Source organism: Symphodus melops, assembly GCF_947650265.1.
Source record: "Symphodus melops genome assembly, chromosome: 21".
NCBI classification, from domain to species: Eukaryota; Metazoa; Chordata; class Actinopteri; order Labriformes; family Labridae; genus Symphodus; species Symphodus melops.
In genome coordinates, this window is record NC_136711.1 from 13915105 (window position 1) to 13932013 (window position 16909).

The 16909-nt window shown below is 40.7% G+C and overlaps 1 protein-coding gene across 1 annotated transcript; it reads left to right on the forward strand.

The window, feature by feature from the left end:
* Positions 1–3578: 3578 nt before the first annotated feature.
* LOC306817511 (zinc finger CCHC domain-containing protein 24-like) lies at positions 3579–16229 on the forward strand. The gene is made up of 4 exons (XM_079334455.1): positions 3579–4108; positions 5693–5893; positions 14579–14743; positions 15158–16229. Exons 1-4 carry the CDS (start codon positions 3896–3898, stop codon positions 15269–15271), a joined length of 693 nt encoding a protein of 230 aa, XP_079190581.1. The 5' UTR covers positions 3579–3895; the 3' UTR covers positions 15272–16229.
* Positions 16230–16909: the final 680 nt, after the last annotated feature.

The window sequence follows — 16909 nt, forward strand, 5'->3', positions numbered from 1 at the left end:
TTCAAATTATTATCTCGTCATCAAGCTCTGCAGAAGCCTGATAACGATCCTGATCATTTGAATCAGGTATGTTGGAAGAGGGAGACATCTAAAACATGCAGGATTGTGGCTCTTGAGGACCAGGGTTGGCCACCCCTGATCTACAAGAAGAAGGCTGCCTTCAGGAGCAGAGACAGGGAGGCCATGAAGGCAGCACAGCAGGAGGTCAAGCGCTGTGTGAGGGAAGCAAAGGACACCTACAGGAGAAAGGTGGAACAAAAGCTGAGGGAAAACAACATGAGGGAGGTCTGGGAAGGTGTGAGGACCATCACAGGTCACAACACAAAGACCAGGGCCGCAGGGGGAAACAATGGAGAGGGCAAACGAACTGAACGACTTCTTCAACCGGTTCGATCAGTCCCTGCCCCCCCTCCCAGCCATCTCTCCTCCTTCCCTCTGCACACTTCCCCCCGGAAACCACAACACCCCCCTCCTCAACACAATCTCCGCCTCATCTTACCACAGACCAGGTCAAAGGACAGCTGAGGAAGCTCCAACCCAGGAATGCAGCAGGTCTGGACAAAGTGTGTCCAAGGCTATTGAAGACCTGCGCTGATGAACTGGGGGAACCACTACAACGGCTCTTCAACCTTAGCCTGCAGCTAGGGAGGGTGCCCACCCTATGGAAGACATCTTGCATTGTTCCGGTTCCAAAGAAGAACCGGCCCAGCGAGCTGAATGACTTCCGACCGGTGGCACTTACTTCACACCTAATGAAGACGCTGGAGCGACTCTTCCTCAGCCTACTCAGACCCCAGGTACAACACGCCCAGGACTGCCTGCAGTTCGCGTACCAGCCAGGTGTTGGTGTGGAGGATGCCATCCTGTACCTGCTACATCGAGCTCACTCCCATCTGGATATGGGAAGCGGCACAGTGAGGATCCTCTTCTTGGACTTCTCCAGTGCTTTCAACACTATCCAGCCCCCCCTGCTCCGGGACAAACTGAGTGGGATGGGAGTGGACCCCCACCTAGTGAACTGGATCTCTGACTACCTCACGGGCAGGCCTCAGTACGTCAGGCTGATGGACATCACGTCTGACACTGTGGTCAGCAGCACTGGAGCCCCCCAGAGCACAGTGCTGGCCCCGGTTCTCTTCACCCTGTACACCTCGGACTTCTGCCACAACTCCGAGCTGTGTCACATACAGAAGTACGCTGACGACACAGCCATTGTCGGGTGTATCAGGGATGGCAGGGAGGAGGAGTACCGGACACTGGTGGGGGACTTTGCTGCATGGTGCCACACGAACCAGCTACAGCTCAACACCTCTAAGACCAAGGAGCTGGTCATTGACTTTGGGAGGTCCAGACAGAGGATGCAACCTGTTCTGTTAGAGGGAGCTGAAGTGGAGGCGGTGGACTCGTACAAATACCTCGGGTTGTGTCTTGACAATAAACTGGACTGGACAACACACACCAACCACCTGTACGGGAAGACACAAAGCAGGATGTACTTCCTAAGGAGACTGCGGTCCTTTAACATCTGCAGCAAGCTGCTGGGGATGTTTTACCAGTCCGTGGTTTCCAGCGTGCTTTTTTACACCGTGGTATGCTGGGGGGGCAGCATATCCAAACAGCACACATCCAGACTGGACAAACTGATCAGGCGGGCTGGCTCTGTGGTCGGCATGAAGCTGGACTCTCTGGTGACGGTGGCAGAGAAGAGGACACTGGACAAACTGCTGGATATTATGGACAATGCCAGCCACCCTCTGCACACCGTCATCAGTAACCAGAGGAGCCGTTTCAGTGAGAGACTGCTCCTTCCCAAGTGCAGAACCAACAGACTTAAGAACTCCTTTGTCCATCATGCCATCACGCTCTACAACTCCTCACTTGGGGGGAGGAGGACTAGAGCACACGGGACAGAGGGGTAGGAGTTGGGGCGTCTTTCCTTCTACCCTCATTGTGCAATAACACGTAGACACTTTCACTTGTATGTGCAATAATAATCTCAACCAAGTGCAATAATCGCAATAATAATCATTGCCTTTTTTTGTATATTTTTTTTCTGCTTCTTCCATGCATATTTTTTTGTATATTTTTTCCAACGGAAGAGTGTTCTATTATTTATGCTATATTATTCTTTATATTGTTACCTTTTGTTACCTGCTACATTTTTATTTTTATTGTATATGCTGCTGGAACCTAAATTTCCTTGAGGGAGTCATCCCAAAAGGATCAATAAAGTTCAGTCTAAGTCTATCTATCTATCTATCTATCTTACATGGACCAGGACCCCCATTTTAATGATGGATCTTATCAATATTAGATCTTAAATTCCCCCTGACATTTGTAGTATGAAGCCACTCTGTTTGATAAAACGATTTCATGATATTTTTTCAACACACACAAAAAGGATAGGCCTGCTTTAAACAGCAATCTTTTCAAGGGATGGAAAATAAATGACACAAAACTGCAGTCACTTGAGGCTTGTGCCACGAGGGCAGATTATGTCTCAAATTGGTGTTGCACATTAACCTGCATTTTAAAATGTACCCACCAATGTTTTTTAATACATTTGTGAATGTCTAAATGAATACCACCCTACTTCTCACTGACAGTTAACTGTCATATAATGCAGCTACGTTAGGAAACTAATTTCTACGTCTACATTTGTAACTCTGGCACATTACTGTACTTAAAGTTGTTTGTAATTTAGAGAAATTTAATATATTATAGCATAGGTGTTTATGAAGCTGTACAGTAAGCGTGAAGATTTGACAAAGACAAGCTACAAGATGCTGGCCTCACAGTTAAACAACACAGTGGTCTAAATGACGACCACTTTGACAATGTGAACGGGTGTATGACTGTGTGTGATGTTAGACGGTGTCTATATATACGGTTGTTGCAGTTTTTCACGAAATGCATTTGGGAATCCTTTTGTGTGCATTTATGAATATTAAGACTGATTGATCTCCATTAGTAAATATTGCCTTCACAATTTCAAAAGCATTCACAACAATTATATGGTTCCAGCATGACAACATTTTGATCCATGGTCCTTTTTATACAGAAATATGATGTTTATGAAAACGCATGTATGGCTTTGAATATCTTTAAACTTAAGATATTGGTGTCCCATTAATCAGTTAGTGAGTGTGTGGCAGTCAATAAATTAGGTTATAGTTCACTATAGCTTCTGTTGTTGTAGAGAAATATATCTCAGTATCAAATAAAGACGCTAGATGGCAGCAGAGAACTTGTAATCAAGACAGCTTGTTAGGACCTTAAAGTTCCAGTTGGAGAAAGAAAATCTAAAATCCTCACTAACACTGTGCTTTGCTTTTTTTTTTTTTTTTTTTTTTACATTTTATATTTTATTTTATTGATGTGTCTTGGGAATGTTCAGTCAAGAAAAAATCTAGCCCCTTTTACTGTTTTTCTGCAATAAACAAAACGAAGAAAAAACACACAAAAAATAAATCAAATTTTGAAACAAGTTAGGCCTATAAATAAATAAATAAATAGCAGAAACCCCCCCCCCCCCCCCCCCCCCCCCCCCCCACACACACACACATCATTTTAAAATAGGTGTTCATAGGGAGGCAGCTTGGTTGAGTCTCCGGTTGGACCTCCTTCGCGGTGACGCAGCTCACAGATTGTCCGGAGCGCTGCCTCCAGCTTTCTGGTATCCTTCATGCTCCCACTCACTGCGCCTTCCATCCATTCGTCACTGTCTTCTGGTTTCTGGGAGTCCTTGAGGGCTCCCCAGGTGAACACCAGGATCACACCCATTCAGCCGGAGCAGGGGTGATGACTGAGAAAAGTTTGCTGTTCCAGTACATCGGGCAGTTCTGACGGTGCTGTTCTTAGAGGAGCAGCCCTCTTTAAGAAAAAAAACATCAACATGATGTCCGCTATAGAAACTGGTACCCCAATGTACCAACCTGCGCAGCTGCTCAACTGGGTCTACATGTCTTTACAAGACACTCAGAGCGGAGGATTCGATGCATTCAAAGCCGAGTCGGACACATCTACTCAGGACGTGAACATCTCTAAGCGCAGTGTTGCTGATTTGAGCTCCAACTATATCAACAACTTCTTCCATCTGAGGAGTGAGGTAGAATTTTTCGTACACTTTGCATGGAGGTTAATAACATGCATGTTTTACTGAAACCTTCATTAATTCACTTTATTTGCTGCAGGTCTAAAACTTCCTTTGGCTCAATTATAATACTCACATAATTCCCTCCAGGTCATTTATAGTAAACCTCACCTGCATGCCTTTGGGTGGCACTGTGGTGAGTGGGTAGCATATAAATATGTGTTTTGCTGCTGGAGCCTGAGTGCATGTGTTCAGACTGCTCTGGTGTCAGTTTGCAGCTGGAGGAGGAATGGCAGGTTGAGAAAGAGCTCTCACAAGGATTGAAGAATGTCAGAGTTCACTCCAGCTGGGTTCTGTTGGTCAGAGGTATAGCCTATGCAGTGTTTACACTGTGGGGTTTGTGGGGCTTAAATGGATAGGCTACTAATTCAGTAAAAAGTTCTGAGGCTATTTGCAGTGTTACCCTGCTGCCAAACTGCAGGACAAATACATCAAACCCATAGAATCAGTCAATTTATTATGATGGTCTTTTTTTGCTTTTTTGGTTTTAAAGCTGTATCAGTATTAATTTCAGTCTGTTTCATGAACAGCTAAAAACCTCACTGGAGTTTTCAAAAAATCAAACCATTTAAATGGCACACTTTAGTTGCTCATGCCACAGATATGAAGCAGTTGGACCTCTTGTCCACAACACTCCACTCTATGCATCTGATCACAATTGTATGTCTGTGATGCCATCAGAAGGAACAGCCCAGTGTCTTCAGGCTGTTCCTACATGTTCGCCCTGCGGTGCCATAGCACCCATCTCCTCCAAAGGCACAATGATGAGGATTGTGCCGAGCCCATAGAACGAGCAAGAAGAATACATGACAAAGGCTTTTTGTTCTTACGAGGAAACGGACACTACTGGCCCACAGTGTAAATGCAGTAAAGGCAGCACATCTGCAGGAATGGCATAATGTCGGCTACTGTCAGAGAGACAAAACAGTGGAATCAATCAGGGTGATGGACTGACATGCTGGCTGAACTGCTCTTTCATCGTACAGTCACAACAATCATGTTCTGTGTGTTGAAATAAGAGATGCTTTTGTGTCGAGCTAAAGGGAAGCACTGATTTATTGATCAATTTAACAACAACATTTTAATCAAGAAGAAATCTAAATGAATCAATAAAACATATACGGCATTAGCTACTACTATACTTACTGTTTTTATGTAACTACAAATTACATTTCTTTGCACCTATGGTTTGATAAAACCATTTCTATCAAGATTATGACATTTTCAATCAAGACATTATCATGTAAAGTGCTAGACGACAACACAAGTTATCTTGTGAAACTTTACCAAAAGAACAGGTCTTACCTTTGGAGAATTATACTGTGTGCAGAGACTTTACATTAAATCACCAATAAAAAATGGCATTAAAGGTATTAAAGAGGTACTTGATGTATCAGTGTATAGTTATATGAAACTGGATCACCCAGAGTTCTGGATATTGTGCATTGTTTAAAATGGTTTGCCTCAGCCCTATGTTTGCACCAACATACTTTGGTTGCCAGGGATTTATCCTCTTGCTCTTTGTTTTTCCCCTGTCAGGCCTTGAACAACAACTTCTACAAGAGCACCTCGCCCTACGGCTCCCTCAGCAATATCGTGGAAGGTCTGAGCTCTCTGGCGGACCATTTCTCAGACCTCTCCCTGTCTCCCGAGACACGCAAACCCAGCAAAAGGCCGCCACCCAACTACCTGTGCCACCTTTGCTTTAACAAAGGACACTACATCAAAGACTGCCCTCAGGTGAGCCAGTCAGCCATACTGTACATCACTCAAGTCCTGATTCACATAGGCACCAGCACTAAACTAAAACACATGTATATCTGAGGAACTACAGTGTTTTGAAGAGCAAATGATGCAGAAAATTGTGAAGTTAATCAGATGACACATTTGATCTGACTTTCAGTGCAAACCCTATCCTCATGTAACCAGACTATACAAGCCCCTTTTTACATTCAGTGTCGCAAAACCTAAAATTCCAGGAGCTAAAATCACATTTGTATTCTTTTTTTGGAGAGGGTGAGAAATAGACTCCTCAGCACATATTTGAGTTAGATGTGCCACCGCAGGTTAGTAATGAGCAGCAGATGCCAGATTGGATCTCGGAGTTTGCTTTAATGAAAGATGATAGGTTTCTCTGTGGAACTAGGCACCGGCCTCTACTCCAAACACGAAAGAAATATGACCACTGCTTCATACACAGCTGCACTTCGCCATTGATCATGTTCAGAGGGAAATGCCTGACATTTGTTAGGTATAATGGAGATAATCAGATGATTGATGATCAGGATGTGTCCAAGAAGTAAGGAAGTAAACGTTGAAATTCTGACTAGCAGGTAATAATCAACTGCTCAAGTATACAGGGTTAAAGTAGAGTGTAATGGCTTCCTTAGGGAGCTAACAGAGAATTAACTAGTTTTAAAACATTAATTAATTGCCAATTTTTAAACTACGGTGTCAATTCCTCTACACAATAAGTAGCCTAGTTGTTGCAATGGATTTGCTAACTGGTATCTGTTAACATATAAAGTAGCCCATTTCATTCTTGAAAAAAAAAACTAGCCACATTTTTAGCTGTATGTTGAATGTTGTCTGTGTGAGGTGAAAGCCTGAGTTAAAGATTGTGAGATGGTACACTTGCTTGCTTGATAAAACTATAAATGAGAAGATTAATATCATTCTTAACCCTGTAAAGTCAATGAAGCATCCATCAGCGTTTTAGCTTAGCTTTGCAAAAGGAGGAAGTAGTGAATATCAACTTGAGGTAGCTCAACTTGCCCTGTTCAAGGGCAAATTACCCCCCCCACAGAAAGTGATTCATAAGTATTATCATCAATTTGTTTTATGGATTACAAAATAAGGGTTTTAATATACACATACTGTATATTTTTTGTCTTAGAGTTGCTTGCAAAGGATTTTTTGTTAGCGAAGAACAAGTCATGCTTTGGCCGAGGTTTACAGTCTGCTTAGCTACGCTTTCCAGGTTACTCTGCATGCACGAGAAACAACATATTTCAGAAAACATACACTTAACCAAAAGCATAAGGGAAGAAATTAAGGAGTTAATCTCTTTGTCCATTAAAAGAAACGTGAGCTACAAAACACCTTCTGAGAAAGCTTTGTGCCATTATAAGCGCTAACAGTCAAGCGACTAGTCTAGAGAAGCAGCCAATGCAGACAGTGAAGGAATATTGACAAAATAATAGTTTGCTTATTGGTTTTAACATTTGCACTCTTTGCATCCCTAAAAGTGGGTGTAATTGCACCACAATAGCCCTGTTTCCACCTAGCGGTTCAGTTTGGTTCATCTCGGTACAACACACATTTTGTGCCGTTTCTATAGACTCAAACGGGGAAAGATTCCCAAAGTACCGACCCATGCCATCCTACTTTTTGTCTCAACATTCAGAGGAAGAGCTGAACCCTGAAATTGTAAATGCTAACACAACGTGACAAGTGGCGGTGTGCTAGTTTTATTTTTGGGTATACACCAGTTTTAAGCAAAACACTGCAAAATGTTTAAAGCTCCGTTCTTTACAGAGCGACATAAAGAATCTCATTAGCAGCAGTGTTTCTGTGCACTAGATAGCTGACTGATTTTCACTGGCGCTGCAGTGGACAGGAATCAAAGAAAGTCACGGCTCAGTAAAATGAGAGAAGAAGCACACAGGAAGTGGGTGTGCAGGTCCTTTAACAGCCTTACTCTGGGTGGAAAGGGGCCCAAGTAAACTCTCAAAGTCTGCTCCTTTGATAAAGAAACACATGGCACCTCAGGGAAAGCTTACGGTAATGAAGAATGATGAAAAGTGTCATTCTAAAGTCTATAGGCTATACTGAAAGGCATTAGTTATGCTGTCCACACTGTGCTCTGCAAGCAGTAAACATCCTGTTGACAGCAAAGTAGAGAGTTGGGTTACTTGCTTGACTAAAAGGTTAAGACGTCAAAGGATTACTCTGAGATATTTACGATTCTTCTCTGCAGCCACGCCCCTTAAAATGTGCAAAATCTGGAAACCATTTCTGCTCACTGACTTTCTCCTGCTCCTATCCTTTAGGGGGATGATGTCAGATGTTATCATATGTTGCTCATATTTAAAACCCAAAGAAAGTATTACAATACCGATGGTCTGACAACAGGCCTCTTCAGTTAAAACTGTGCTGAGCATCCCTCTGAGGCTGTAGCTAATGGCTGATAATCTAAAGGCATTTTAAGCTCCAGACATGTCAAATATATACTGTTGGAACACTGCTGTTGCACAGTACACAGAAACATAGCTTTATTAAAACCTTTCATCTAAAAAAGGATCATCATTTACTGTTTAAAATGTGAATTTGCTTTTAACTGTGACCAAATACCAACATTTGTCTGGACTTAAAATGATTTAAAAAAAAATGCATACATATTTCAATTTAACGCACAGCTATGTATAAATCACTGTCGCTGAGTCCAAAATTGTATGTTTGATGTACCTAAAGAGAGAAAGTCAGAAGCCTCTCCATATGAAATTTACTATTTATTTAAATTGGTCTGTAGTAAGCATACAGATACAATTTGTCTCAAAGCTATAAATGCAATGTTAAATGTTGGCTTTTGTTGGGATAGCTACCCCTCTATTATTTAAGAGCTCAATTCCCCCATCGAAACTCCTCTAGTTTAAAAATCCATTCTTAATTCTGCACACTTAAAAAAGCGACCAAAAAAACAACATCTGATCGAACTCAACAGCAGTTTCTGCACAGTTTTAGAACAGAGACATGCTTGCTTTTAACTGCACATTCACATGTTCATTATGGGTGTCTTGTGTGCCCTACATCTTTTTGGCGCATCGGCGTTGAACTTCTCTAAAAACATGAATGCAACATGGATGAAAGGGGGGTATGCACATGAACAGTCAGGGCAGTGTGGAGCCAGAGGAGACGTGACAGAGACTACAAATGTTGGAAACTAGTTGGTACACTAAGTCTGCAATTATTACTAAGTATCAAAAACTCATCATCAGAAAACCTTGCAGAACAACTTAATAAATATTTCACATTTGTTTTTACACCAATTGGTAATAATTTACAGTATTATGACCATAAGATCCAACAACACCAAGAGCTTTTTTTCTTATAGCTTCCAGTGTCTTCAACACCTTTTACCCCTTAACCCAGGGTCACATAATTTTAATGACTCCTAATTCATTACATAGTTGAACCTGGTTACTGTAAAGAGAAAACACTAAAGACAGTGTGCTGACAGTAGGGTGTATGGTGGGAAGAGCCTGGGCTAAATAAGGAGGGCATTGTCTCTCCAGAGGGGCTGTGGAACTAAAGGTCAGGAAGTCAGCTGTATTGTTCGCTGAGCTCTGCTTGACTGCAGTCATCTCCGTCTGTTTCTGTCTGTGCAGAGGAGCGGCTGTCAGACGACTGTTTAAAGGGCCAGTGGGCTGCTAAACAGAGATGTCAGCATCCAGTGTGTGTTTTTGGAAACAGCGGGTAGACACAGGAAGTGGGTGTATGTCTTTACAGTTACAGTTTAATCAAGCTTTGATAATGACTTTGGAACTGTTGATAGCATCAATGCTTTGTGTTTTTGTGTTTTACTTAGTTAAGGGTTTCTTGGCTTTAGCCTGTTTTCAAAGAACAGGCAAGGGTGTGGTATTGATCATCTTAATAAACTTTTGGAAAGAGCAAAATAAAGTATTACTATTCATGTTTCACAGCTGTAGCTCAGTGGTAATGGTGGACTTCTTTAATTTGGAAGGTTAGTGGCTTAATCCTCGACTCTTGCAGTCACATGTCAAAGTATCCTTGGGAAAGACACTGGGAAAAACTGGGAAAAATACAACAACAACTTCCCAATCTGGTTTTGAACAATCTAGATGTAGCAATGTTTCAGTTTGACTGAGATTCAGCTGATTGCTTATCTGCATGATCCAACTTTTACAGTTTTGCCTAGCGGCGGCTCGGGTTAGAATCTCACATGTTGCTTCTTTGCTGCATGTTGTTCCCCACTCTCCCTGCCGGATATTCAACTCTATCTACTGTCCTTGTCCTTCTAACATAGGCGTAAAAAAATGGTATGAAGCAGCTTGCCAATTGCAAAATATAAATGTCATAATTATATCTATACATCTCAGTTATGGAAGTGGTCGACAAACTGAGAATGAATCCCTAAAACCAATACTAAAATGATCAAAGGATGTTTTATGATGACATTTTAATGCCCTTTCTCACTTAGAAATGCACAAAAAGCACATTATGTCCCAAAACAATATATGTTCAATCTAGACTCCTACAGACTGAACCCATGTGTGGGAAAATGTCTTGTTTTAGGATAAAAAGATAGTAATTCAATTTATATTGTGCATTACAGCTCATCCTTTCCAAAAGCCATAACTTCAGTTTAGTAACTTAAATCAGCCCCAGAGTGCAAAGAGCGATGTAAAGCCAGATTTTAGGGCTGCAGCAGATAAGCTTGGCCAGATCCTTGTATCCTGGTGAGAGAGGCCCAGGAGGTTGGCTGCCTCCCTCTGCCATCATCTGGAAACCATCAGGATAAACAATGGACTGCTCCAAAACCTCACTCCCACCCTTCTCTTTCTCTCCCTCACTCACTCTCTCCCCCACTTCCATACCCCCATGAGACATTCTCCTGCAGAACACGGCAACACCGAGCCTATTGGACACCATGTGGTCAATTACTCCACACTAACAAACCCACAGCGTTCTTCCTCACTGGGTTTAATTTGTATCAGACCCCCAACGCATCAGGGAGAAGCCCAGCTGTTACCAAAGCCAAAGAGCAAACTAAACTGTCTCCCATGTTGTAAAGACTCCTGTGTCTACTTCTACTTTTCATTGTTATTCAGGAGGGTTGATACCAACAACATGATGACCTTTCATTTCCTGTGAATATAGAGCAGTAGAATAGCTAGATTCTTATCGGCGAGACAATTCGAAAAGAGGTCAATAATGTGAATCCCTTAATTGCTCGTTGTTTATTGAGAGAAAAAGTTCAATATCAATCTGATTCCTGATTTTTACAACTAGAAGATTTAATTATTTTCTCTGTTTCATATCAATAGTTGCAGAATTGGAAGCGACAAATTATAAAGTTATCATCCCGGACTTACAAAAGAAGTCACAATTGGTGACCATTTTACCCTGATATCAGGTTATTAGTAGAACATTTAATGATCGTTATGATTGAACAGATTCCTGTGTAATGAACAACTGATTGGCAGCTGATTAAGACAATTCAAAGTGACATCTTGCTACATTTAAAAGTGAAACAACATATTTGATCAAACATTTGATAGACAAAAGCTGATAAGCATTCAGCCATCCTGTACACATTGTTAGCTAGAAATGTGTGCTTTTCCTATACTGTCGTAGAACAGTAACCAGAAGTGATTTTAGCATGAAGCAGACGGACTGAAAATCCCCTTAAAATGATTCTGTGGTTCACAGAAGCAATTTTATTAGGTTAAGTTGTCCTTTCAGTCATATTGTTGCAGTGTGTGAATAATGAGATAAAGGAGATAGCCCACAACTCTGGAATCAATTGTGAATTGGCAGTGAAACGTGAAAAAAGAAAAAGAAAAAACTGGTGTGACGCATCCAAGCAAAATGCATATACAAGAGCAGCACATGAATCATTGTATAATAATACCAAAAAGACAGAGGTCTGTAAACTTTCAGTTCCCAGTTAGCAAATGAATTTCAAACAGAGCAACATTTAACGATCCAAAAGGCAAATGTGGAAGGGACAAAAAATGGACAATAAATATATACTATGTCTTTAATTTAACACTTTCTGTCATTAAACCTCCCTCAAAACACTTACATTGAATCACATGATGTGAGTTAGTTTTTCCAGATTTCTTTTATTCACTCTTAAATTGATTATATATGTATAATTTCCAGATTTGGTTAAGCACCTCCCAAATAAATATTGTGTGCATCATATAGCCTACATTTTGTATTTGACATCATTCAAAAATGTCATGTTACGTCCCCAAATCCAACAGTGGACATTTAGGTAAAAAAAAATAAAAACTGGTTGATTATTGAAAATTCCTAAAAGTTGTTACAACTTCAAAAAATGTTCTTCTTGAAAACACTCCTACAATTTGAATATGATTTAGTTTAGGTAAAATAGTTTTTTCAAGATTCAAGATTTATATTTGTGACATACTCATACAGTGCAGTGAAATGTGAAAAAACAACATTCAACAATCAGTAGGTAACAGTGTACAAATTACCCTTCCTTCCCCTCAGGAAACTGTAATCTACATTGAACAAGTCCTCCTGTCTCTTTATCTTTAAAACATGTGACCACATAAAATCTCAGCTCTGCAGCATTCCTCTCCTATATATTCATTATGTTCCAGCAGATGACTGCGACTGTTAATCAAAGGGAGTCTATCTACCCCAACATTCCAGGGTTCCCTCTATCTGACTCATCCTCCTCAACAGATGATCCGGCCAAAAACAACACACAGCAACGCTGCGGACAGATAAGACCATTATCAGCAGGGAAAACAAAAAGCACCAAAGCAGCGGTCATCAGAAAGTGTTGCTTGAGATTCACCAGTTACATGTTTTAGCTATGAAGTGTATCGCCTTGCCTTAAATATAGAATCCAGTTCATTTGAAATACGATATCGTAACCAGGATGGCAGACATCAAATAAAACGCTGATCCAGTCAAATATTTATACAACACATTTCCAAACACTGAAAAATTAGGTACACTTATTTATCTATAGGCTGTAAGTTGGTTATTGCTATTTTGATCAATGTTGATTTCCAGACAGTCAGGTTAGACAACTTCCTCTGTGTAGATTGTAAATCTTGTCAAGAAATGTTTGCCACATTTTTTCATTCTGAACAAAAAAAGTATTGAAGTATTGATGTTTCAGTGCTACCATAGGGCTCAATTTCTTTTATTGCGCAACTAGTTTAATATTCTTGTCCTATATCTTTATATTTAATCATCAAAATGACTTCCTGTTTTAATGGGAAAAAAAGCAACAAGTATCAGCCAATCACTGAATCTGTTTTTATTTCTGAGTTCGCTCAAACTTTCTGTCCCTCCATCAGAGTGTCTCTTTACTTTAAGGTCAGAAGTGGGATTCCATTTGTTTGATGTCGCTGTCACATCTTTTAGAGGACTGGTGGAAACTCTAGCCTGTGCCCTGCCCTTTGCTGGCCTATGGACTCCAGACCTGAGGTCCAGTTTGTTTTGCTTGCTCTGCAGAGCGAAAGCTGTTTCCTCCCTCAGGAAGATGATGCTCTGTCTGCTCTCCCTGTAGACGCTTGAGGCCATAAAAAGTGACCTCCCACAGTGCCTCATGGTGGCCAGATAATGAAAATACAGGCTTCAATGTTGTTCACAGATTTAACATTGAACATATTTTGTAAAACAGATGCGGTGCATAGAATAAATAAAATGGACTGGAAGAAGTTTAAAAACCTGACATATGTTCCTGCTATAACATGAAAACAATATTGTAGCGTTGGTTCTTCAATCTTCATTGACTTGCCCTACTTTCCAGCTGAGGTGCTGCTAATTTAAACCAGTCTTGTCGGGATGATTTCGTTGTGATGAGTTTTGAATTTTGTCATGTTATACAAGTCCAGAGTTCATCTGGGTTTTATTTCCTCCCTGCTAAGATCTCCATGTCCTGATTGGTGGGTCAAGGCCAACTGGGAGGGATGACTGAGAGCCTGAGGTATTTGTCCTATAGCAGGGAGGCCTCTCCCATTGGTCCCCCCACAGGCCGGGGCCTCCTTTATGGTCCCTTGGGAGCACAGCTGGAGGGAGGGAGCTCATTTCTAATGGGAAAGCTGAGACTCCTTCATTTCTCTCCAACAAATAAATTACGCTTAACCAGAACAATATTTCCAACTTCCTCAGGAAAAAATGTCTACATTTACATTTTGTACCAAGTAAAAACTGTCAATTTGACATGCAAAACCACAAGTATTGATGAAGTTTCAAAGAACATGAGGTTTTGAACTTGTTTGACAAAAAAAACAAAACTTATTCCTGAAACAAAACTGGCCCATTAAATTCATTCTGTGGACCACAGACAGGGCTGCTATCCCCTCTCCTATTCAACACAGTGCTTTCAATCGGCTGCAGTCCAAAGAAACCAAGCAGGCCTGTGAAAATCTTCAAGTGAGATGTGGTGAAGAAAAATGACCAAAACTGTTCACAAGGCTGGTGGTGTTTGAAATTGTCAAATGTCATATTGTTGGAAAGATCCCCGTGTTCCTTTTTTTCATCCAATATTCATGTGTTCTGTCACCTTTTCATACAGAACCCCTTTTTGTACACATTACTTTGGAGCATTATATCAATAAAGGAAGCTCTGAATGAGTGTAAATATCATGTCAGAGATATATAAAATTTGCTTTGTTGTGTATTTCTGTTCAGGCCCGACCCAAAGGTGAAGGCCTGACTCCGTATCAGGGGAAGAAGCGATGTTTCGGTGAATACAAATGCCCAAAATGCAAAAGGAAGTGGATGAGTGGGAACTCCTGGGCCAACATGGGACAAGAATGCATCAAGTGCCACATCAACGTTTACCCACATAAACAGGTAACGGCCTGGACAGAAGGTGGTGGGACACAACAGCTTTTGTTCACTTTTAGCATACGATGGAAAAAAAACAAAAATGTCTTCAGCGTTGACAGCATGGGGGTGAACCAGTTCAAACCAACTTGTCTGAGTGTTTCACAATATCCTTCATTTTGTTTGACTTTTTAAAACAAACCCAATCTTTGATTTCAACCCTTTTTTACCCTGCCGTTAAGGTAATAGCCTACTGTATTGGAACGCTTAAACATCTGATCTGACTATGTTGTTTCCTGATATTGTCCTGAGTAACCTGAAGGTAACACATTAACAACAGGTAGAGAGTTTTCAAACAGCTACCTTTGAAACCTTTGGACGCTGACAAGGATCTTTTTCTGCAGAACAATAATTAGTATTTTTTGTCGCGTTCTCTTTCAGCGGCCTCTGGAGAAGCCTGATGGATTGGATGTGTCTGACCAGAGCAAAGAGCACCCGCAACACCTGTGTGAAAAATGCAAAGTCCTCGGCTACTACTGCCGCCGTGACCAATAACACTCTACTCTCCTTAAAATACCCCATCCAAAGGTTTATCAATAAGGGATTGTTTTATTTGAATAATAAAAAATACAAAATAAAGGACTTTATTTTACCGTGACACATTGTCAGTCACAAAAAAACCTCTTAAACTGTGACTCTTGGTGCAAAAGGCTCTTTTTTTTTTTTTTTTTTTACAGTGTCTGCCAATGAGTTTTACTTTTCATTTCAAGGTAACTGACTCCGTTTTTTATGATGTATATTTCAACCTCGAGTCTTAACAAGGAACCAAGAACCTTTTTGACTGTGAATGAAGAAACTTGTGACTGTCCTCACTCATGTTCATTCACTGCAGCTCATGAGGGAAGTGTCTTTATAACATGTTTGTATATTCCAGGAATAACTTATAATAATGTTTTCTGTATAAAATATGCAACACGTCTTTACTAAAATAAGGTATGCAATATAAATGTATATCTGCATTGTTATCTGTATTATCAGTGCTTGAGGGTACATACTCTTTGAATATATTTTGACGTGTTTATTACTTTTGGCGAAGGAATATATTAGTAAGCAAACTAACGGTTACTCCTCTTCAGGTATGTGTTTGTAATACTTCAGTTGTGCTTGAGTAAGTTTGTAAGGAAGATGTTTTGAAAACAAATGCAATAAGGTGGACGCATGATTGAGTGCAGACCAGGAGTGTTTTTTATTAAAGGGGTTGTGCCATGACATAAAGATGGAATACAATATGTGAATGTAATATGAAGGATTAAGTGGAAGCCTTAGTTTAAGGGATGTTTTGTATTTCAGTGCTCTGTTGATGTTGTACGACTGTGGAACAAAATCTCACGATGACTAAGCTCTTTTAAGAAGTGTGATACGTCATTTTAATGTGCCTTATAAGTGACCCATGAGACTGATGTTGATCTCTATTAAAAAAAACGTTTTGTATTAAAATGGTTTAAACACATTATTCTGTGTGTCCTCTGGTTGTTTTATTCCTCTGTTTTTTTCTCTCTCTGTCTTGTGAAGAAAAGCACAAGATGACGGTTGTTGAATCAGGAGTTTTGCATTAGGGGTTTGGTTTGGTTTGGGGAGGGTCCGCACAGGGCTGTACACTTGACAGCTGATAAAATCAATTTCTTTTAACATAAACTGATCCAGATGCGTTACACATGTTTATCCCCCCCTCACATTCTCAGAATCTTGATGTTGATATTTTGAAACATCTGGTAAATCAAAGTCAGATTTGGTTCCAGGTCCATCTATAGCAGCGCTGGAAGAACTGCTGAATCCATCACAGGCCAGAATATATCTCGACATTGTATACCTTAGGTCTCCTGGACAGTCCAATACTTGGATCATCAGTTAACTGAGGCTGATGAGGAAAACAGAACAGTGAGGGGAGTGACACAACTCTATAAAATATCAGCTTCCCCCCAGTAACAGGACACACCTTTGACTGGAACAGCTCAATGTCAGCCAGTTGTTCAAGGACAAACGTTTCCTTAAAGGATCTTTAAATTATTGTATCAACCAACAGTATAAAGAAGTCAATATTGTTTCATAGTGCGTTCTGATTATTTAACCATCTTAATTATATTGTTGACGTCGCCCTTGTGTGTGCTGTCTTCTGTGTGCTCCAACTGCAAA

Excerpts from the sequence above, each read along its gene's own strand:
- LOC306817511 (XM_079334455.1), top strand. The coding sequence starts at position 3,896 with ATGATGTCCGCTATAGAAACTGGTACCCCAATGTACCAACCTGCGCAG. Across the intron at positions 4,109-5,692 it reads TCTTCCATCTGAGGAGTGAG|GCCTTGAACAACAACTTCTA; the intron begins GTAGAATTTTTC and ends TTCCCCTGTCAG. Across the intron at positions 14,744-15,157 it reads ACGTTTACCCACATAAACAG|CGGCCTCTGGAGAAGCCTGA; the intron begins GTAACGGCCTGG and ends GTTCTCTTTCAG.